The sequence below is a fragment of the Oryzias latipes genome, chromosome 19, assembly GCF_053564925.1.
Source record: "Oryzias latipes strain Hd-rR chromosome 19, Olatipes_Hd-rR_3.1".
NCBI lineage: Eukaryota > Metazoa > Chordata > Actinopteri > Beloniformes > Adrianichthyidae > Oryzias > Oryzias latipes.
The window spans coordinates 13,780,778-13,801,347 of NC_136255.1; the positions used below are offsets into that span (position 1 = coordinate 13,780,778).

The 20,570-nt window shown below is 39.7% G+C and overlaps 3 protein-coding genes across 9 annotated transcripts; 1 reads left to right on the plus strand and 2 right to left on the minus strand.

Annotated features, from left to right (window-relative positions):
* The first annotated feature begins 1,982 nt into the window (after positions 1 to 1,982).
* Positions 1,983 to 5,350, plus strand: nat9 (N-acetyltransferase 9). 4 transcript variants are annotated; one of them, XR_013651840.1, is made up of 7 exons: positions 1,994 to 2,165; positions 2,696 to 2,805; positions 2,890 to 3,030; positions 3,112 to 3,171; positions 3,409 to 3,503; positions 3,568 to 3,824; positions 3,935 to 5,350. XR_013651840.1 is itself a non-coding variant. In XM_004084272.5 (6 exons), exons 1-6 carry the CDS (start codon positions 2,089 to 2,091, stop codon positions 3,730 to 3,732), a joined length of 648 nt encoding a protein of 215 aa, XP_004084320.1. In that variant the 5' UTR covers positions 1,983 to 2,088; the 3' UTR covers positions 3,733 to 5,350. The 4 variants fall into 4 exon arrangements, 2 of the variants coding, with proteins under 2 accessions (XP_004084320.1, XP_011490773.1); XM_004084272.5 differs by having other exon boundaries at positions 1,983 to 2,165; positions 3,568 to 5,350; XR_013651839.1 differs by having other exon boundaries at positions 2,696 to 3,030.
* Positions 5,351 to 8,134: 2,784 nt separating this feature from the next.
* Positions 8,135 to 11,585, minus strand: lrrc59 (leucine rich repeat containing 59). Of its 2 annotated transcripts, none has more exons than XM_011492470.4 (8): positions 11,377 to 11,585; positions 11,142 to 11,251; positions 10,922 to 10,981; positions 10,128 to 10,286; positions 9,916 to 10,020; positions 9,767 to 9,839; positions 9,459 to 9,650; positions 8,135 to 9,372 (listed from the first exon to the last, which is right to left on the minus strand). In XM_011492470.4, the coding sequence occupies exons 2-8, from the start codon at positions 11,241 to 11,243 to the stop codon at positions 9,095 to 9,097; spliced, it is 969 nt and encodes a 322-aa protein (XP_011490772.1). In that variant the 5' UTR covers positions 11,244 to 11,251; positions 11,377 to 11,585; the 3' UTR covers positions 8,135 to 9,094. The 2 variants fall into 2 exon arrangements, with proteins under 2 accessions (XP_011490772.1, XP_004084304.1); XM_004084256.5 differs by having other exon boundaries at positions 8,135 to 9,369; positions 11,377 to 11,576.
* Positions 11,586 to 12,393: 808 nt separating this feature from the next.
* LOC101164451 (5-hydroxytryptamine receptor 3A) lies at positions 12,394 to 20,095 on the minus strand. 3 transcript variants are annotated; one of them, XR_013651571.1, is made up of 11 exons: positions 19,959 to 20,095; positions 19,513 to 19,593; positions 19,286 to 19,431; positions 18,795 to 18,839; positions 18,591 to 18,700; positions 17,691 to 17,860; positions 17,423 to 17,583; positions 17,124 to 17,330; positions 14,784 to 14,963; positions 14,607 to 14,674; positions 12,394 to 13,949 (listed from the first exon to the last, which is right to left on the minus strand). XR_013651571.1 is itself a non-coding variant. In XM_078937643.1 (11 exons), exons 1-11 carry the CDS (start codon positions 19,996 to 19,998, stop codon positions 13,728 to 13,730), a joined length of 1,431 nt encoding a protein of 476 aa, XP_078793769.1. In that variant the 5' UTR covers positions 19,999 to 20,095; the 3' UTR covers positions 12,394 to 13,727. The 3 variants fall into 3 exon arrangements, 2 of the variants coding, with proteins under 2 accessions (XP_078793769.1, XP_011490769.1); XM_078937643.1 differs by having other exon boundaries at positions 14,607 to 14,671; positions 17,120 to 17,330; XM_011492467.4 differs by having other exon boundaries at positions 17,120 to 17,330.
* Between the last annotated feature and the right edge of the window lie 475 nt (positions 20,096 to 20,570).

Consider the following 20,570-nt stretch of genomic DNA (forward strand, 5'->3'; position numbering starts at 1 on the left):
TTTCAGAGAGAATCATTATGAAAGTTTGTAAAATCGTACTTGAAGTGAACGTGCTCGTTTTATAACAGGTTCTCTGCTCCCTTAATATTTATTCTATACTTGTAGGGAGAAATGCTTAGGCAGTAATTTTGCGCAACACTAGCAGCGTAGAGTGAAGAGAGAGGTGGCAAAGGCCAAACAGAAAGCTTACAATGAGCTTTATGACAGGTTAGACACAAAGGAAGGAGAGAAGGACTTGTACAGGCTAGCCAGACAGAGAGACAGAGATGGGAAGGACGTGCAACAGATAAGGGCGATTAAGGACAGAGATGGAAAGGTGCTAACAACCCAGGAGAGTGTACAGAAAAGATGGAAGGAGTATTTTGAGGAGCTGATGAACGTGGAAAATGACAGGGAAAGAAGGGAGGAAGATGTGGTTGTTGTGGAGCAGGAAGTAGCAGAGATTGGAAAGGATGAGGTTAGGAAGGCTCTGAAAAGGATGAAGAGCGGAAAGGCCGTTGGTCCTGATGACGTACCTGTGGAGGTATGGAAGTGCTTAGGAGAGACAGCAGTGGAATTTCTAACAAGGTTGTTCAATAGGATTTTAGAGAGTGAGAAGATGCCTGAGGAATGGAGGAGAAGCGTTCAGGTCCCGATCTTTAAGAACAAGGGTGACACGCAGAACTGCAGCAACTATAGAGGAATAAAGTTGATGAGCCACACAATGAAGCTGTGGGAAAGAGTAGTGGAAGCCAGGCTTAGGAAGAAGGTGGAGATTTGTGAGAAGCAGTATGGTTTCATGCCCCGTAAGAGCACCACTGATGCCATTTTTGCTTTGAGAATGTTGATGGAAAAGTACAGAGAAGGTCAGAAGGAGCTGCATTGTGTGTTCGTAGATTTAGAGAAGGCGTATGACAGGGTGCCGAGGGAGGAGCTGTGGTACTGTATGAGGTCGTCTGGAGTGGCAGAGAAGTATGTCAGAGTAGTTCAGGACATGTATGAGAGAAGTATGACGGTGGTGAGATGTGCTGTAGGTCAGACAGAGGAGTTCAAGGTGGAGGTGGGACTACACCAAGGATCAGCTTTGAGTCCTTTTTTGTTTGCTATGCTGATGGACAGGCTGACAGACGAGGTAAGACAGGAATCTCCCTGGACAATGATGTTTGCGGATGACATTGTAATTTGCAGTGAGAGTAGAGAGCAGGTGGAGGAACAGCTAGAGAGGTGGAGGTTTGCTCTGGAAAGAAGAGGCATGAAGGTCAGTCGTAGTAAGACAGAATACATGTGTCTGAACGAGAGGGATCAAGGTAGAAGCGTTAGGTTACAGGGGACTGAGGTGAAGAAGGTGCAGGAGTTTAAGTACTTGGGGTCAACAGTTCAGTGTGATGGGGATTGTGGAAAAGAGGTGAAGAGGCGAGTGCAGGCAGGTTGGAGCGGTTGGAGGAAAGTGTCAGGAGTGTTGTGTGACAGAAGAGTGCCAGCAAGACTCAAAGGAAAGGTGTACAAGACAGTGGTGAGACCAGCTCTGCTCTATGGGTTAGAGACGGTAGCAGTGAGACAGAGACAAGAGGCTGAGATGGAGGTAGCGGAGATGAAGATGTTGAGGTTCTCCTTAGGAGTGACCAGGTTAGACAGGATAAGGAACGAGTACATCAGAGGGACGGCTCATGTTGCCTGTGTTAGCGACAAAGTCAGAGAAGCCAGACTGAGATGGTTTGGACATGTTCAGAGGAGGGATAGTGGATATATTGGTAGAAGGATGTTGGAGATGGAGCTGCCTGGCCGGAGGGCAAGAGGACGGCCAAAGAGGAGATATATGGATGTCTTAACAGAGGACATGAAGTTGGCTAACGTTAGGGTAGAAGATGTTCATGATAGAGTGAGGTGGAAAAGGATGATTCGCTGTGGCGACCCCTGATGGGAAAAGCCGAAAGAGAAAGACTAGCAATACTCTATCTTGTCCTCTGGGGGGCGCACCTCACAGTTTGAAAAACAGCACACAGCCAGAGCCTTTGGCGCATGCGCAGCACGAGTCTCTGTGAATAAGGAAGTGCCGATGGTCATGCAGGGAGCGTAAAGTGTGCAGGAGTCAGCTGCTTTACCTTCAGTATGAAGATAAATGAAAACACGTTGCTGGAGGGACAGAGAGTCCTGCTGGTCCCTTACAATGCAGAGCACGTGCCCAGGTAACACAGTTGTCCTTCATTCAGTCAGCACAAAGAGACTCACCGTGACGTCGTATAGACTAACGTATACAAAAAAGTAAAGAAAATTTGTATAAAAATATTATATAAATGAAAAATAACAACGATGTGGTGCTGTTCGTTGCAATAAACTATTATTCTATTCTATAATTCTATTCTATTCTATGGCTTTGTTTACATAAATACATGAGAATCTGTTGTTTGTAGAAATCAGGTTTTAGTACGCTTGTTTCTGAGGAAATAATGACTAAGAAACCACAGCAGCATTAACAGTGAAATGAAATAGATTTTACTGTAAACATGAAATTGTAAATGTTAAATTGTTCAAAAAAATGACAAACATGTATCTCAAAATTTGGGATTTAGTTGAAAACTATTTTTGATGCAACCATCTTTTGGTGATTTTTTATTTTTTTTAGAAAATAGGATTTTTGTCTTCAATTTAAATGTATAGCCTAGAAAAAGCAGAGGCACAGAGGATGTTGTTTATGTCAGGGTTCTGTATCCTGCAGGTACCACGAGTGGATGAAGTCTCCAGAGCTGCAGCAACTCACTGCCTCAGAACCACTGACCCTGGAACAGGAGTACGACATGCAGAGGAGCTGGAGGGAGGACGACGACAGTACGGAGTCATCGGTCTTTGCACCAAAAACAACTCCTGATAACCAGACAGAGACAACATTTCATAACACTGTTGATTTCCCAGAGTGCACATTTATCATCCTGGATACACAGAAGTGGGCCGACCCCAGTGTTAATGAGGAGACCTGCATGGTGGGAGATGTTAACATCTTCCTGACCGACTCCACTGATCCCTCCCTGGCTGAGCTGGAGATCATGATAGCAGGTGACTCATGTTTATTAAGAAAACCTTTTCTAGCATTTTTTTCCTCCTGTGCTCAGTGGCAAATATTCTGTCACACAACAGAAGAGAGCTACAGAGGCAAAGGCATCGGGAAGGAGGTGACACTTATGATGATGTGCTATGGTGAGCAGCTGTTGCATCACTGACAAAATTATTACAACACATTGACAGTTATTCCTTTTAGTCTAGCGTTTATACTAAGATGATGAGAGTTGTGACAAAATCTAACATTTTTTGGCCACAAGCCTGAAAAAAATTCAAAAATCATCACTTTATGGAATAAATTATTACCTCCTGAAAACTTTTAATATTTTTGTTAAATTCAAATTTAGTGATAAGTTGTACACAATCTTCCATCAGGAGTCAACAAACTTGGGATCAAAAGGTTTCAAGCAAAAATTGGTTTGGACAACCACACCAGCATCGCCATGTTCAAAAAGCTGCACTTCCAGGAGGTTGGTAGATGTTCATTTCTGCTTTGAGGGGCTTTCATAATAGTCACGGCTGTTTCTGTTGTAGGTGTCTGTGTGTCAGGTGTTCAAAGAGGTGACCCTCGAGTTAACGGTGGACGAGTCTGTTCAGAAGACACTACTGGAAGAAGTCCAGATGAAGGAAAGGGACTACAGACAAACCTGCAGCGGCAGACGTGCCCAGAAAGGACAGAACGATACGCAAGCTTCCTGAAAGCCTGCAGCTCTAACACAGATCAGAATTTACAGGAACTCAGTATCTCAATGCAGCTGGAGGTCTGCCAGAGCATTTTCTATTTCCTGAAGGTATAACATAGCTGTGAGTAGCTGTGAGATTCCTCTAAAAGGGCTGTACAATTTAAAAAAGTGAATGTCATTTACACTAACTTTATTTATTTTTTGTCTTCTTTTTTTAGGGAAATTACGTTTTCTTTATAAAACGACTGTTTCCGTGAAGCGCACAGCTCGTTGAAAGTTAAAGCAGACTCATAGCATTCCAGCTGGGCACAAATCCCAACTATTAATTTATCCTCCATGATCAATTTTTAAACAGTGAATTAAATTAAAGGGACGCTCTCCATATATCATTACCAAATTTGAGTCCCTGATTGATCAAAGCAGTGGATGCAGTTTGTTTCTCATGAGGGGGAATGCCCCTCCCACTGCAACTTTATACAAATAAATTCTTTAAAAAAATCTTACAGTGAAATTTTTTGAATTTTTATACAGTTAAAAAATATGTTATCTTTGATGATCATTTCAGACTAAATTCAAACTTTTGCTTTTCTTTTTTAATATGAAATGACTTTTTCTTTATAAAGTGAGTGTTTCTGTGATGCTATGTTCACCCCACCCTCATCGACACACATTACAGCGACCATTTTCAATGCAGGGAAATGTGCGTATTGGGCTTCCATATTCAAAATTCTGATGTTCACATGTAGCTACGCACCTAAAACGCCATTAAACGCGTGTTGAAATTTAAGCAGGTCGGACTTTGACCAATCAGGGATCCTCAAATTTGGTAGTGATGTTTCGTCACTTTTAAATCACGGTCTGTTTAAAAATTGATCCTGGAGGAGAGATTAATAATTGCAGTTTGTGCCCAGCTAGAATTCTATAATACCAAATCTTTTTATGTACAGGAATAGAGCTGTGAAAGAAAAAGCCTGAAGCAAAATCATGAGATTTGTTCCGCTTTGACATCTTGTATCAAGCCTCTTCCACCTGTAGGTGGCGGACTTGCGCTAGTTTCAGGTAGCAACAGTCCAGGCCCAGGGGCAAACAGCGGGTTAAAAGAATGGGCATTTATCGCATTTTATCCTATTCACATACCCCAAGTGACCATAGCTCAACACTTTTCCTCATCTATTATAGCAAACTGTTCAGATAGAAAAATTCTTAGTTCACAAAAAAATTAAATGGACGCAAATTATGAATTTCAGATACTACCTACAGAAAGAAGCTTTTCACACAAAATACATATCAAACCAGTTTGAAAATTATTCTAAGGTAATCAAACATGAGTGAAGTATTTTCGTGAGGGAAAGTTTTAGTAATGTCATGTAATAAATCTAAATGCCACAATGACTATTTTCTACTTGGCATCATTACAAGTGACATTTAAATTCCAATGTTTGTAGCCAATAGAAACGTGAAGGGAATAAAACCTGGCAATGTCTAATTCTTTTACTTTAAGATCAATTGTTGAATTGTATCAAATATTCATATCTCCTTAATAACTTTGTTTCAGTGCAAAACATAAATGCAGAGACCTGCTGGAGTGTCCTCTACTGGTTGTGTATGACTTTTATTAAAACCCAGAAATAAGACGTGAGTGAGAAATTGCATTTAGTTCTGTTTCTAGAGATCTATACCATGGTCCGGGTGAATTCTCCATTCTGATTGGCTGCTGGATGTGACATCACACAGGGATAATGCACACCCAAAAAGGAAGTTCTGGGGCCTGTTTCAGAAAGGAGGTTCAACCAACTCTGAGGTTAAACTTGAACTCTGAGTTGGTCAATCGAGAGATTAACAACTCTGAGTTTTCTGTTTCAGAGAAGCTGATCCGAGTTAGATCAATCAATTCTGAGTGGACTGATTCGGAGTTAAGCGTGCGCACCGCGACTATAAGAAGCCATTATCAATGGAGCGCAGATATCACGAGTCACCATAGCAACTGTGGAAAAAAAGAGGTCTGCATATTTTTCGCCAGCTGAACTTGACGTGCTGCTGCAGAGTTACAGTGAATATGAGCACATATTCCGGAAGAAAAGCAACACCGCTGAATCTGCAAAACAGAGACAGTTAGCGTGGAAAACATAGCTGCTCAAGTTAATGCCTAAGTTTGCATTTAAATCATTGTTATAAAATATTGGCTGTAATAACTTTTTAAATTGCGTAAGGTGTGAAATAAAAAATGGCGATATTTAGGTGTACTTTTGAAGTGTTATTCCTGGTGTAATTGCATGAAATGCTGCATAGTGTACAGAACCAATCTGGGGGAAAATGCATTTAACGTCGGTAATGTTTAGAGGACTTTCTTGTTAACCTTCCCCTCTTGCAAACGTTGGTCAGTTTAATATTAATACATTCAATTGTGTTTTTAAAAGTGAACTTTTGTCTACCCTTGTATTGATCAAGTGATATAGGTCTATATGGGATTAAGAAAGTAAGCAGTACTAGCAAATTGTGTTTCCAAAAATTAATTGTTACATTAATCTAATTCAATGTCCCTGATTTTATTTTCATGTAGATGCAATCCTGCAGGAATTAAAAGAACATGGCAGCAGCTAAAAATGAAGTATAAAAACATAATTCAATCAGGTCAAATCTGAGCATGTCATGGATGGAGGCTTTGTTGACAATATTTGACATATGAAACATCTACATAGCAATACATATCTAATGTTTTCATTGTTTATATGTAATTGACTGCAACAAAAAACGGTAAAGCTCAAACAAAAACGTATGGGGAAATGACAAAATATCGAGTCTAGGTCTCAAAATCCTCGCACGGCGTAAATGTAATTCTCTATGAATTAATGCAGCCTCCTCGTCTATTGGGTCCTCCGAAAAAGGACAAGCCATTCTTGTCACTTAGACCGTCTCTGTGTGACGCAAATTTGGGCAATGAAGGTTAAAGCGAAAAATACCGCTTAGTCTTTAAAAAGGGGAGGGGACCGGCAGAAACCTTGAGTTTAGGGAATAAAACCTTCTCCCGACCAGGTTAGGTTCACAGCGTAAGTAACCATGGACACTGACTCCGAGTATAAGTTACCTCTCTTTCAGAAACGGGTTTGACTTACTCTGCTTTCTCTGGTTTAACAAACCTCCCATTCTGAAATGGAAAACCCAGGGTTTCCCTGATTTCAGGGTTAACGCACTCAGAGTTTACACATAACCTTTCTGAAACAGGCCCCTGGTCTCATACATTGAATGTTTTGTATCACTGCGCTGGCTATTTTGAAACAAACTTTAGCTTCATCACCTGGACAAAACAAGCAGTAAGAGGTGAACTTTGTCTCTGAACTGATGCTTTATTTAACCCTTTACGGGCGGCCGTGGTGCAGCGATCGACCCAATCGTAAGGTTGCAGGTTCAGGTCCCGCCTTGCACGCCCATGTGTCGAAGTGTCCTTGGACAAGACACTGAACCCCACCTTGCCTCTGGTGGGAGGTTGGCGCCAGTGTTCGGCAGCGGAGCCGCCGCCAGTGTGTGAATGTGTGTGTAAATGTGTGTGTGCATGGGTGAATGGGACTGTGACTGTAAAGCGCTTTGGGCCTCGGAAAGAGGGTAGAAAGCGCTATATAAGTATACGCCATTTATTACCTTTACCAACGTTAAGGGTTAAGGTATTTACCATTACCTTAACCCTTAACGTTGGGAGTTGGGTCATCTAGACCCACTAGACAGTGCTCTGAACCTTTTTTCTTCAATGATTTGTGATCTTCATGGATTACATGAAATCTTTCCACCTTTATCCACCTTTGTCATGGTAGGGAGAACACGTCAATGTAAGGGTGAGGTCATCTAAGATAGCACAAGGGATATCCCACAGTGACAATCAGCATATATTATCGCTTTCCTTTCCCGCTGCAGTCGAGGTCCGTGCCGACTCAGCCGCTACCACAAATTGCATCACGTAACAAATAGTTTTTTGTGAAAGAAAAAAAAAAAGCCATCAAACCGAAAATATAACAATAAAGTACAAACAACTTAGTATTTCTTTTGTAAGTGACCATGGCATAAGGTTAATGGCCTTCAAAGTGTGCATTATCAGGAATTAACGCGGAAGCAACCGTCAACGCGAAGCAGATGGCGTGCGTTAATTTCTGAACACGCACACTTTGTCGGCCATTAACCCTTACTTAACACATCCAACATTAATGTTCTGCTGCACACTTTTTAATACTAAGTGTTTAAAACTTAATGCTCTGCAAAAAGCAAAAAAGGTGTAAGGTCTTTTAAAACTTGACAGAAAAGATTTGCTTTAGTTGTTCAAATTTTTTTAAATTAACTTGACCTTTAAAGTACGGTTTAGGTTTTAGCCAAACTGCCCCTGATTTATTATATTCATTATTATGGAAATCAAGCAGACCCCAGTCACTCACTTCAGACATGAAGCTTCTTTATTGGTGAAGCAGTTTAAACGCAGATTTTCATATTTAAGTCTCACTCCTCAAGATAGTTAAGAAATAAATAAAACTTGGTGACAATCAAAAGCAGGAAAATGCAATTTGATCTTTACAAGCAGACTAAGGTACATGTTATCTGACCAGCTTTTAAACCATGTTTTTATAACATTACTTTATTTCTTAAACATATCCTATCAGAATAATGAAGAAAATATGATTAGTTTTTCACTAATCCACAAACTAAAAGCTCATTTTAGCTTTTTCAAATTGAGTTTTTTCATTTTTGTTAAACTCAAATCTTTGGGTTTAAACCTGAATCACTTGAATTTTCACGAATTATTTAACCAGTTAAAACATTAATCTAACAAAATGTTGTATTTTTTAAGATTTGACTCAAAAGATCATGAGAGAGGAACAGTGTTAGGAAGTTTGGGCTTATGTCATCAGTCTTGTGACAATCTTTGGAACAATGGTGAGCCTCTCGTTTTACATTAGTTGAGACTTAAAGTTTGACTCCTGAGAATATATAGGTGCTCCACTGCACATGCTCAGACTGCCACATCTAGCCTCTGTAGATGCTCATCGGACAGTGAACAGGCTTTAAGAGTCTAGCGCAGCACAAACAGGGCTGTTTGAGGTTTCACTGAACGGCTCTGCTATGTTTCCTGCAGCTTTAGCGGGAGACATAAAAGATGATTAAATAAGGAAAAAAAAGACTGTAGTACAAAGAGGGTACAAGAATGACAATTCCATAGGAATTTAGGACGGTTTCAACACATCTCCCCCTCAACAAACGTCTATTTGTGCAGACAATTTGCCAGTACCAACGACAGACGCTCTCCAGGTGATTTCCTGATGTTCCGGAGGAAAATTTCAGTCGTTCACAGGATAGGATGAAAATCCTGCCCCTCTGACAGCGAGCCGGCATGAGAGCATTTAGCTTTTGGATGTGGACTCTAGGAGCTCCTTTGCAGCAGAAGACAGATTCTGCGCCAGCTGTCGAACGACACCTCCCTGCACTTTGGCCCAGGCCAAGCCGTCGTCCACGGCAACATTGATTGGCACGCAGGCCGGTTCCTTCTGCAAGTCGGTCAGCCGGCAGGCGGCAACAGCCCCGGCCAAACCCAGCATCAGAAGGAGGAGAAGCTTGAACATCAGTCCGATAAGAGATCGCCGTGGTTTAGACGCAGGTTCCACAGCCGCCTTTTTGTCTGCTGAAACAAAATAAGACATCCATTTAAAAAAGAAAGAATTTAAATAAATGAAAAGCAATTCAAGAAACTGAAAACCTAAATCCCACCTGCTGCCTGTCCATTTCTTTTCTTTTTCTCCTCATTCTTCTTCTTCTGTTGCTCCTTTGCCGCCACAGCCGCCATCTGAGCCTGGTACTCCTGCCGTCTCCTTTCTTTCTCCTCGGCTTTTTCCCGCTTGCGAGCCTCCCTCTCTCTGGCTTCCCGTTCCCTCTGCTTTGCCTCTTTTTTCTTTTCCAGCTCTAAATAAAAAGAAAAATAAGATTTTTACAAGACATGCAGTAAATGGCAAAACTTTCCATTTTTTTGGTAAACCCCAAAACAACCTTCTTTAGACGATACATTTCTAGAAACTCACCTTTTTCTCTTAAAAGGCGCTTCTCTCTGGCGTGGTCCACCTCCTCCTGAATTTCTCTCATGTGCTGCAGAACCTTAAAAAACACGATGAATAGGTTTGGAGGTTTTTCTTCCAGAGCAGACCATTGGACTGATGTTCCTCTATCTCACCTTGGAGGCACACAGTTTGCACTGCTTCTCATCCAGACAGTCTCCTGCTGCCTTTGCCAAAGTGGGCTCCAGAGGGTTATCCTTTAGATCCAACCACTTTAGACTCTAAACAAACCAACCAACCAAAATACGCTCAGTCCGACTTGGTTACAACAGCCTCTTTCTGACTGACACAAATGGTGACAAAAGTGCAGACGCTGCACACCACCCACCCTGAGCTGAGAAAAACTGACGGGCAGGGTCATCAGCTTGTTGTTGAACAGGTCCAGGTGCTGAAGGTTGACCAGGTTCCCAAACTCATCTGGCAGACAGGTTAGCTGGTTTTTGCTTAGATCTAGTTTCACCAGGTGGGTCAACGAGCAGAATTCTGGCTGCAGGACAGAAACACAGCAAACCAAAATGTAAAAATTCTGATTTATCAAACACCGCTAAAAGTCCCACTAATCATATTTTGATCTATTTTCAATGCATTCCCTATAATTAAAGACCACCCAGCTTATATTCTACATCACAAATTCACGCTGATTCTTTTCATCTGCTCCTGATTCACAGCAATTTGAATAAAGAAATACTTAGGCAATTTGTGCTGAATTCTATTTATACTCGTCCTTATCATCAGGAAAATGTCACAAGAACATGCTAAAAAATACCAAGAACACAATTTTACTCAGGGTGGGTATTTAACACTACAAGTAGATGGATGACAGAGGAACAGGAATAATGGTAGAGAAAAAGTTTATTAAAATAAACGGCGACTTCTGTGCCTATCCAAAGAAGGGAACCTAATAGTTCATGGCAACATAAAGAAAGAGTTTTAAAAACTGTTTAGAGATCAAAACATTTACTTTATTCATGCGACACACGATATAATTGATACAAAAAAGGGAGTCCGATTAAATAAAAGTTCAATATTGATCCTTTAACAAAAACAAGAGATAATGCTGTTAAATGTATATATAAAAGCACAATAAATGACATATGTTGCTGATTTTGTACTCATACTTACAGAAAGGCAGATGATGTTATTGCAGGACAAATCCATCACTGTTGCTTTAGGAAGCTGGGCCTTAAAAAATACATACAATTAAATGAATATTATTATTATTATTGCAATTGTTTTATAGCAGGAACTATAGAAAGACACCAAACCAGTCCTGACTTTAATTAAACGTGTTACTTGTGTGTGTGTTTTTTAAATTAACTATTAATAAACATAATTGACTCACAAGCTCTTTGACCGGAACCTCAGAGAGGTTACACAGGCTCAAGTCCATTTCATTTCCACTCAGTTTATCCTTCAGATTCAACGCTTTGCTAGATTTGCTCATCCTGAAGCCTGTCAGGAAAAAAAAAACAGAGCAATATAACCGCAATAAACAAACAAAAGCGTGAGGAAACTTTAGAAAACTATGTCAGACTCCACAAAACACCGAAATCCACACATGACGACGAGGCTCTCACCTGATACGGAACGTTTAACAAAGCCGCTCTTTACGTAGGTCTGTCGAAAGGTTAGCACTGAAGGCCTGACTGATATATCTGAGGAAACCTTGACAGAAGAATCTCAGAAACGCTGTTAGTGTCCGCACAAACTGCCTCTCAATGAAAGTCCACGTCACTGATTGAGCAACAATGCAGGGACACCGCAGAGAACAGCGCCCCTCCGAGGCGCGGAGGAATGACTGCTATTACTATTTGGCCAAATAACAAGCTCCTGTTTTTCCATTTCCATAGTGCTCACAACGTGAAAATTATAGTTTTTGTTTTATTTTTTGGATAATAAATAAATACATAAAAAATTAATGAAAATTGATGCACATCTATTTTTTTAAAGAAAGACACTAAATAGTGCATTTAATTTTGCCTATTCCTATTCCAACTATTTAATTTTTGTGATTGATCATTTTTTGAGCCCCCGAGGAAAGACTTTGCAGGTCCGTTTGCGGATGACGTGGGAAGACTGTGAAAAGACAGACATGTTGCAATTAATGTTTTCTGATAGCGCTGCAGCTGTGTTTTATCTGTTTCCCCTCCTTAGAACTCAGCGCATATGTAAATTAGGGAATACCCAACAAACTTAATAAAAGAGGAGGTGACAGAATATGCGCCAGAGTGGAGAGCGATTGTTGCTGAGGATTATCGCTGTTCGTTTCTCCTCGTAAAAGGTACCTTTGGTCTGTCTTTCTTTCCTTACGTTGTTATTCTGATGTTGCAGGTTGTTGTAATCCAACACATGCTGGTGTATCACACACCAAATTCACAGTAACATTGTACATTTGCAACAATGTCTATTTACTACTACAAATGAAATCAAAACATATAATGGTTTCAAAAATTCCCTTTGATATACAAATGTGTTATTCTTTTTTAAATCCACTAATTTTATAATCCAGACAATTTTCTTACAAAAGCTTCTTGAAAACCAATTACAAAGAATAAAAACTCTATGGAATCTACAATTCCTCAATGATAACACAGTTTTTTTTATTTTTGTAGCCATTTATTGTTCTGTTACAGTTATTTTCCTCTACAGTCCCCCAAAGTAAAATGACTTTTCTTTAGCGTCTTGCTTTATTTTTGGCTTGCACAGTCCCTAACTAAAAATTTGGTTCAAGTATTTGTGCTGACAACACTGAACAAGAGAAAAGCCATACAAATACAGGGAAAACACATGCCACAACCAACATGCCCAAGCTAAATGTATTCATGAAAACTTGAACCTCAAAAACCCTAATGACTCTCTTTATTGTGCTCCTCTTCTAGCATTTTCCACTTACAAAAATGTCATTACACGTATTTTAACAAAAATTTCACAATATGTTGACACCTATGTGTTACATATTGCTAAACATGCTTTAAAAATGACAAATTAGTGGAAAATAGATGGTAATTTACAATGCTAATTACTGTTTGAATGATTGAGCAAGGTTATGAGGTTGGGAGTTAGCGTAGTCACAGTAATGTTTGTTTAATTGGTATCAGTCTGTTACAAACAAGGTTGGGAATAACGGGTATTATGAATATGCTGCTAAAGATTCTAACGTGGCTAATGTGAAGCGTGTTTAAAAAAAGTTAGTGTCAATGTAGCAAATGTTTTGAGTGGTTCACTTCCACCAAATTCATTGTACGGGTAAATAGTATTTTTGTCAACTCTTGTACCTGTACGTTTGTCACTCTGTCCAATCATACTCAAACTCACCAAAGTCAGAAAGAATGCACCAAGACAAGCATGCGCGGTGCGCCATACAATCTGGTGGCCCCTATGATGTGGAAAATATGGTAGATGTTTAGGAAAACAAATCATGTCTGTTCAGTTCATTATGATATTATGACAGTTTAGGCACTGGCGGCAGAGCATGACCAATATATATGTTGCTTCTCATAAGTTTATCATCAAAAAAGTGATAGGTTTTGGATACTTTTAGGTCATATTTATATCCAGTAAAACAAAATAAAAAGGGAGATGAGTGGTAAAAAGTATTACATATTTTCTTGTCATTTTTTGCCTTTTGCAGTCTTTTCAGTGCAGAGTTTGAGTCTCGGGAAAATCATATAGTTGTGGTTTGGTGAAAATAGTGCTCCTAAACAATAACCCCAGATGTTGTCAAAGTTTTCTTGATTTTCACATTTTCAAATTACACTGATTTTGGACTGCTTTAAGGTTCACTTGCAAGAAAAATGAGTTAATTGTTTTTCAAAATATACTTCCATGGTCCACCCATCAGATCAGAAAAAATTTCACACCAATCAAGGAACAAGGAAAAGAAGTCTCATCCAGACCAAACTGCTCTGTTTGGAACATGCGCTGATTCCTATGACATCCACTCACAAAAGATGACGAGTAAAAATATAGAGGCTACTACAATATAACAAGTTCCAAACCCTTTGGAAATCTTCACTGATAATCTGGTCCAGTATCCTACTTTCAAATCATTCTTGCTACCTAGCAGAGTTATGGTTTTCTTCATGTCCTCAAGCTCATCTGAGACTTTCTCCACTGCAAAGGACATCTCCATCAGCTGACTGGCGTTTTCCTGCAGAAGATATTTATTTAGTTGAAATCTTATCAAAGTGAGAACCTGTTAGTCTTTTCAGCAAGTGAGGGTTATACCCAGAAACAAGAACCTAATAATTAAACATTGCAATTTATAAAATTAGGAAGTTTAATTAACTCCCCATTACTAACACAGTGACAGAGTGGAGACTCTGCAATGACATCGGTGGGCTTGCACAGAAAAAATGGCTGTCATGAGATTCATTCTTGTGATTGGTAGCGGGATGTGCTCATTTCTACAGTGGCCCTACGGGGTAACACCAATAACAGTCAGAGTTGTTTGTTGCATCCTTTTGGCCATTTCTGAAAAAAGTCAAGGTTCTATGACGCCATAGATGACCTAATGGCCAGCATAAAACTATAGCTTCAAGGTGAAATATTACAAACCATCAAGTAACACAACATCTAATCCCTGTTAATTTACAGTTATTGGTTTTTTTCTTGTGCTGTTCGTGTCCGTTTTTTAAACTTAGGCCATTTGAAAACGTATTGTTTAAATTTGAAAGATTATCAGTGTCAAAACCTAAATGGGTTTTGTGTTTAGTAAATACACACTATTGAGGCAATTCATTTTTGACTTAAATAGACAAAATGAACCATATTTATAAAGGCTTTTTCATAACTTAGAAGCTTTTACCTCTTTGGCTGAACATGGGTTTTCCTCAGAAGACTTATCACAGACAGGCTGACAGCATTTCTTCACTGCTGTAAAAATATAGGGGAAATGCAGAAAAGAAGTTGTATAGAAATTGTTGTGTATCATGTGGAAAATGCTTTAATGTCAAATATTTGTAAATTGTGAAGAAAATCTGACCTTTAAGGCCGTTGATTAAGTAGGCTTTGGGTTTCTCACTGTTTTGCTCCTCGTCTGAGTTTTTGTCTCCATTAACTTCACTGTCCTGGGCTGTTAAATCTTTATTCCTCAGATATATGACAAAAATGGTCTCCAAGAGGCTGAGTAGCATCAGACCAAAGATTCCAATGCAAAAGAGGACTGCAGGGTGTCAAAAAGCAGAGTATTTCTTTTCTTTTCACACAGTTCTAATTACACATTTTGCTTGAGATTAATTTCCATGATGTATCCTATATAATGATGTATCCTGCCTTACGTCAAGTTATATAAAAAGTTGATTTAGTCTGAAAATAAATAAAAAGGACTTAATTAAACATTTTGTACTTGTTTTAGAAGTTGCATTTCCTTGACCAATGATTACCGTAATTTGCGGACTATTAGCCACCACTCCTTTCATACGCTTTCAACCCTGCTGCTTTTTCAATGATGCGGCTAATTAATGGATTTGTTTGACAGCCGCCGGGAGCACTCATGCAGTCTCGGAGGGAAGACTGAATGCATGATCCAACTACCAGCAGCAAGCCTATTTCTTTTAAGACATACTTACAAGCAGCCAAACAGCATGGACCTGACTTCAGGTTATGACACTTCAGTCATGGTGCAACAAAAAGAAACACCCATGCTCAGCCGCATCCCACAATCCTATGGTGCCATTAGACCCAACGTGAACGTGACTGCCACCACAATATGATGCAGCTTTCAAGTTAAAAGCAATCGTTAAAAGCAGTGTGAAAAAATCCACCATCACCAACGGGTTTGGAAAAGCCGGTCTCCTGCCTGACGGAGAGGACAGCGCAAGCTCAGGAGTGAATTAACCTCCGAGTCAGAGCGACACTGGCCCATCTATTTACAGTAGCAGCTCCGTAATATATATGAGATGATCTTTTAAACGTGTTTTTATTATTGTTATGGTTATTATGAAGCCTGTTTGCTCATCATTTTGTGGTCAGTGCTTTTTTGGGGCAGAAAGAAGCAGGAAGAACGGTTAGGTGAAGGCTAACATGCGCTAACAACAACATCTAGCCTGGATGAACATAAATCGATGCGGGAAATGCTGCAATCTGCAGCTTGGCTCTACGTAAATATGTGGGAATAACATCAGCCTATATTTTGTCAGGACACGACTAGAAACACAAATCCACGTGATTGTTGGAAGGTTTCTAAGGACTGAGCGGCATTTTGCTTTGAAAAGCTCACACCGCCCCAAAGCCGCTGTGTGAGATGGAGACATGTTCTCCTGCTGCTTGTATCACAGAGAGCTGCAGGAGAGATGGCAGTCTGAAGGCTGCCACACGTAACAAAGCAACCTCCCCTCCCCTCAAACACAAAACTTATTAAGTCCGGTTGCTCTGCTCAGAGACACGGTTCGCTCAGTCTACTGGCAGCCGCGCTCCGCGCTCAGTGACCGGACGTCAGGGGGCACGAAGTGCTCCTCCCTCGCAAGGGGTGAGACAAGGAGGCCGCGGGGCAAGGGCGAAGCGCAGAGACGTCCGCGGAACAAGTGTGTCACTGTTGTGCAAGGAAACTTCTGGCGCACGTGCTGCGCTGAGGCGCGCGTGCCGCACTGAGGCGTTCGCTTTAAGTCACTGCTGCTCTCTTTTACTGGCATGTTTTTATAACCAGCCCTGTTTCATATTGATGCCGTGGAAGGAGAGGAGAGCTGCTCTCCCGTTCTCTGCTCCTTCCGCTGCCGCTCGCTGCTCCTTCTTAAACATGCACAACACGGTTTCAGCACATATACATCCTCGATCTATAACACAGTGTGGCGACCTGGGGGTTAGCCCCGCCTTAAGCCTCTAAGACTCATGGGAAGTGGGGAGTCGCGGGTGTAAATTTCCTCACCATAACTGAGGGACCTGTGAGCAGAAGTGAGCTGCATGCTGTTTGGCAGATGTGGATGTGTTCAAATTGATGAATTAATGCACTGCCAACTCATCCCTGAGTGGGACAGAAGCCAGTCGCACAGTCTGTGGGTCAGGAAAATCAGTGGTGGGCCAATAGTGTTAGTAACAGCATGGGGCTTGTATACAAATGCAGCTTGTGTTTGTAAATTGCAACTCAACTTGCGAATTGAGTAGGTGTGGCTTGTAACCAGGTGCACTGTGTAACCTGGAAATTACTGTAGGTACAGTTGAGGTATTCCAGTAGACTCAGTAAACCACTAAAGAAATCCCATCACAAGCTGTGTTTCCATTATATGCATCCGCAAAATGGATCTGTTGGACCTGTGCACATTGGGATTTGACTTTGGACAGGGACCACATGTTGGCTAAGAGCAGGGTTTTAAATCACTTTACCTACAAGTGGAATCTTGTCCGTTGAGGATGGCAGAATCTCATTTAGAAGAAGTTGCATCACTGTCACAGCGAGCAGTACGGTGACTTTGAAGCTGAGCTTCTCGCCTCCATCATCCGGGATCAGGAAGGAAGCCATATCCAGAATCATAAGGAATATGATGGGAACCAAAAAATTGAAACAATAGAGCATGGACCTCCTCTTCATGTTGACCTTTAAAAAAGATACATTTTTATGTTTAACAAAGAAAAGCTGTTGTTTACTTACAATTACTATATTATTAGGCTTACAATGAAGCTACTTACAGTGTAAATGATTGTGGTTTGGTTTGAGCCATAGAAATCCGCGACTTTATGAGAAACAAACATGTTGAGAAAAACCCATTCAAACTGTGTCTTTATGATTTCAAGAGACCACAGCGTTGCATGTGTACTGTTTTCATCCGCTTGAATCATCATCTCCTCATCTGAGTGAAAAAAAGAGATGTTTCTACCACACTTGTGTATGTATTTTGTTTGGCTTTCAATGAGCTCAGTGGGTTTTGTCACAACAGTTCAAACAAACAGGTCTCACCATTGTGCAAGACTGACTTGAAAGTGAGACTGCAGCTCTGAAGGTCAAAGGGGAATTTGTAAGCATGCATCTTGCAGGTACTGATGATCACCTGGTTGTTTCGGAACTCTACTTTCCCCTCATTATGGATTTTAAGTAAAGGACTTGGGGGGGCTTTGTCCTTCTCTGTCCTATAAAGAAAGAAAAAAATAAGCTTAGCACTTAAACAATGATATCAATAATTGGTATACTAATATTAATTATTTTTTTCTCCTTCTTTATTCAAATCTTAAAGTCCTACTCCAATCATAGTTTGATCTATTGTAAAATCCTTCCAGTGTTCTTTTAATGATAATTATGCTATTTTTAGGCAAAACAAAAAAAGATCTTTTTTAGGACATAGTTTCTGCAGAGCCACAGTAGTTTCTTTGGAAAGTCACCTTTGATTTGTGGGCGGGACCGTTGGTGCAGAGTAAGCTTGCCCCCACACCCCTTCAACCATCTGTTTACACACTCTCCCGCTAGCTTACAACCCCTCACTCACTCAACCTAACGATACCCGTGCAACAAATATGGGGAGCAGTATTGGAGTTTTGAGCCAGATGCCAGTTTAAACGAGGAAAACAAAGACGTGGATCTATTTGCCTGCAAGTGGAACAGAATTGAGTGGAGCTTTGAGCTTATGGCCTCAACTTTAGCCTATGTGACTCAACTACAAACTTTTTCAAACTGTATTTTTGTCTGCTCTTGATTCACAACAATTTCACTAAAGAAATACTCAGAAATGCAATTTCAAGCTTATTTTTCTTTATATGTCTTTTTTTTAGGAGAAAAATGCCACAAGAACATGTTAAAAAGCTATTTTCATCAGAGTGGGTCTTTAAATGTTTCAATTCCAAAGACAAACGCTTGTGCACTTACATCTCTTCAATGGTGAGGTCTGGTTTCCATAAAGCTTCAATTGGAACAGCTACCGATGAAATTCCACAAAAATCTTCCTTATTCCAGGAAATGTAATCATTATCCCACTCCTTGACAAATCATGATTTTTGGATCAAGGAAAATGTGGTTAAAGTCTGTATGTGAAATTAAAGATAATTCAATATTTTTTCAGAAAACACTCACCATGTAAATCCAGACATATGAAATAAAAGTCTGATCAATCTCTCTCTGTAAATAAAAAAAAAAAATCAATTTTTATAAGAAAGGGCAAAAAAGGAAATCAACAGAACATGGCAATGAAACAAGGCTGTGGCATAATTTCATCTTCACTTTCCATGTTTTTATAGTTTTTCAGGCCAATCTCTCCCTGTATTCTCTTCAACACTATGTATTTCTGCATCTTGAAAGCTGTTGTACAAACCCGTCTCCACCCATTCTGCCTTTGGAAAGCATCAACAGTACCACTGACCCTCCAGCATCATGACTTTGGCGTATCCTTTTCCCCTTCATGATCCAGAGTTTTATTACCAAAGGATTCTTAATGTCCAATACATTAATTGTTTTAAGTGCTATTGTTTTAAAAAAATTACTACTGGTACTCACGTTAATTTTAAGATCTCTCCTTATTAAAAATGCAGTAAAAGAAAAATAAAATCGGGAGTTTTAAAACTTACCACATCTAGAATTGCATAGACCACCATTTCCAGGAACACATTAGTTACTTTTTTGTGGTCTTTGACGGGTCGACTCATGATAAACAGATTATTGTCTTTTGTCAGGTTCAGGAATCCTAATACCTCGCTGTAACTGCAAACACGCTCTACAGCAAAAACAACATAAAGTAAGTTTTGATTTTATTTGTATTTTCAATGTGAAAGAAGGCATTGAATATGAGCTTTACCTGTTTTTTCTGCAAAACTCTGGTTGAAGGTCGTTTCCTCATTAGGAAGGTCGCCTGAGCCTGAAGACAACCAGGCAGCATCTGAGAATGAGATTGTATCAATTCTTGTTTTAATTGTAATAAAGTACTTTATTTATTTCATTACAAATTCTAAAGTTTCTTTTTCAGGCTAGAAATCAAACCTGCAAGGCAGCAACATTTTCTCTCTAATTGAAAAATATAAAGCCAATATGACACAGTATCATAATACATGTTTCAAGAATCTTGAGGTTTTATCCTGCTGAAAGCTCACAATTAGACGTAACCTGTTGTGTAATAGAACACCATAGTAAAACATAAAACTAATAATAAAATTCTACCAAAAAGGTATAATATTTGCTCTTACATATAAAACCTTCTAAGAAAGAAAATACAGCAATAGATTTGAAAAACTTGTTGCAGCTTACCTGGAAGGAGAAGCAGAAGAAAGGAGTGTGCCAGCATCATGGTGAGGATGGGCTCTGTCTTTGCTCTACTTGCTATGAGTTAAGATTGCTTGAGTACCCCCCCCCCCCCCCTTGATTATTTGCTCATGGGCAAATCCATTATACTCTCAGATCAAATGTCATTACATTTCTATTGTCTGTGTGGTTACTTATAATGCTGACAAAGTGAACATAAAAGCATGAAACCATCTCAAAAATGAATTAAACTTCTGAATTACTTCTATATGGCGACTTTTATAACTGTTGTGTAAGATTAAATAAGTAATAATTAATTTTTATTTACAGTGAAAAGGAACTCCCTATTTTATGGCTTATTTCACTTTTTTATATATAAAAAAGAGTTAATAGTACGTGCCTAAAATTGATAATTGGAAGAGCTCAGGATTCAGGAGCCACATGTCTGTCCAAAGACCATTCCTCTGCACAAATTTGAGGTCAACTATTAAAGAAAATGACGAGATTCATAAAAAACCTCAGTATAATTTCCATCAATAGTTAAATAAAAAAAGAGAAAAAAAAACTTCTTGTAGTTTAACCTTTTTAGAGCATGGAATGAATTACTGGCTGTACACG

Coding starts and splice junctions, on each gene's coding strand:
- nat9 (XM_011492471.4), top strand. CDS start 2,089: ATGAAGATAAATGAAAACACGTTGCTGGAGGGACAGAGAGTCCTGCTG. Junction 2,166..2,695: donor AATGCAGAGCACGTGCCCAG/GTAACACAGTTG, acceptor TGTATCCTGCAG/GTACCACGAGTGGATGAAGT. Junction 3,031..3,111: donor GCTGGAGATCATGATAGCAG/GTGACTCATGTT, acceptor GTCACACAACAG/AAGAGAGCTACAGAGGCAAA.
- lrrc59 (XM_011492470.4), bottom strand. CDS start 11,243: ATGAGCAAATCTAGCAAAGCGTTGAATCTGAAGGATAAACTGAGTGGA. Junction 10,982..11,141: donor AGGTTCCGGTCAAAGAGCTT/GTGAGTCAATTA, acceptor GTATTTTTTAAG/GCCCAGCTTCCTAAAGCAAC. Junction 9,840..9,915: donor GCAAACTGTGTGCCTCCAAG/GTGAGATAGAGG, acceptor GTGTTTTTTAAG/GTTCTGCAGCACATGAGAGA.
- LOC101164451 (XM_011492467.4), bottom strand. CDS start 19,998: ATGATGCTGGCACACTCCTTTCTTCTGCTTCTCCTTCCAG. Junction 19,432..19,512: donor GAGTTTTGCAGAAAAAACAG/GTAAAGCTCATA, acceptor TTTTTGCTGTAG/AGCGTGTTTGCAGTTACAGC. Junction 13,950..14,606: donor ACCCATGTTCAGCCAAAGAG/GTAAAAGCTTCT, acceptor TATCTTCTGCAG/GAAAACGCCAGTCAGCTGAT.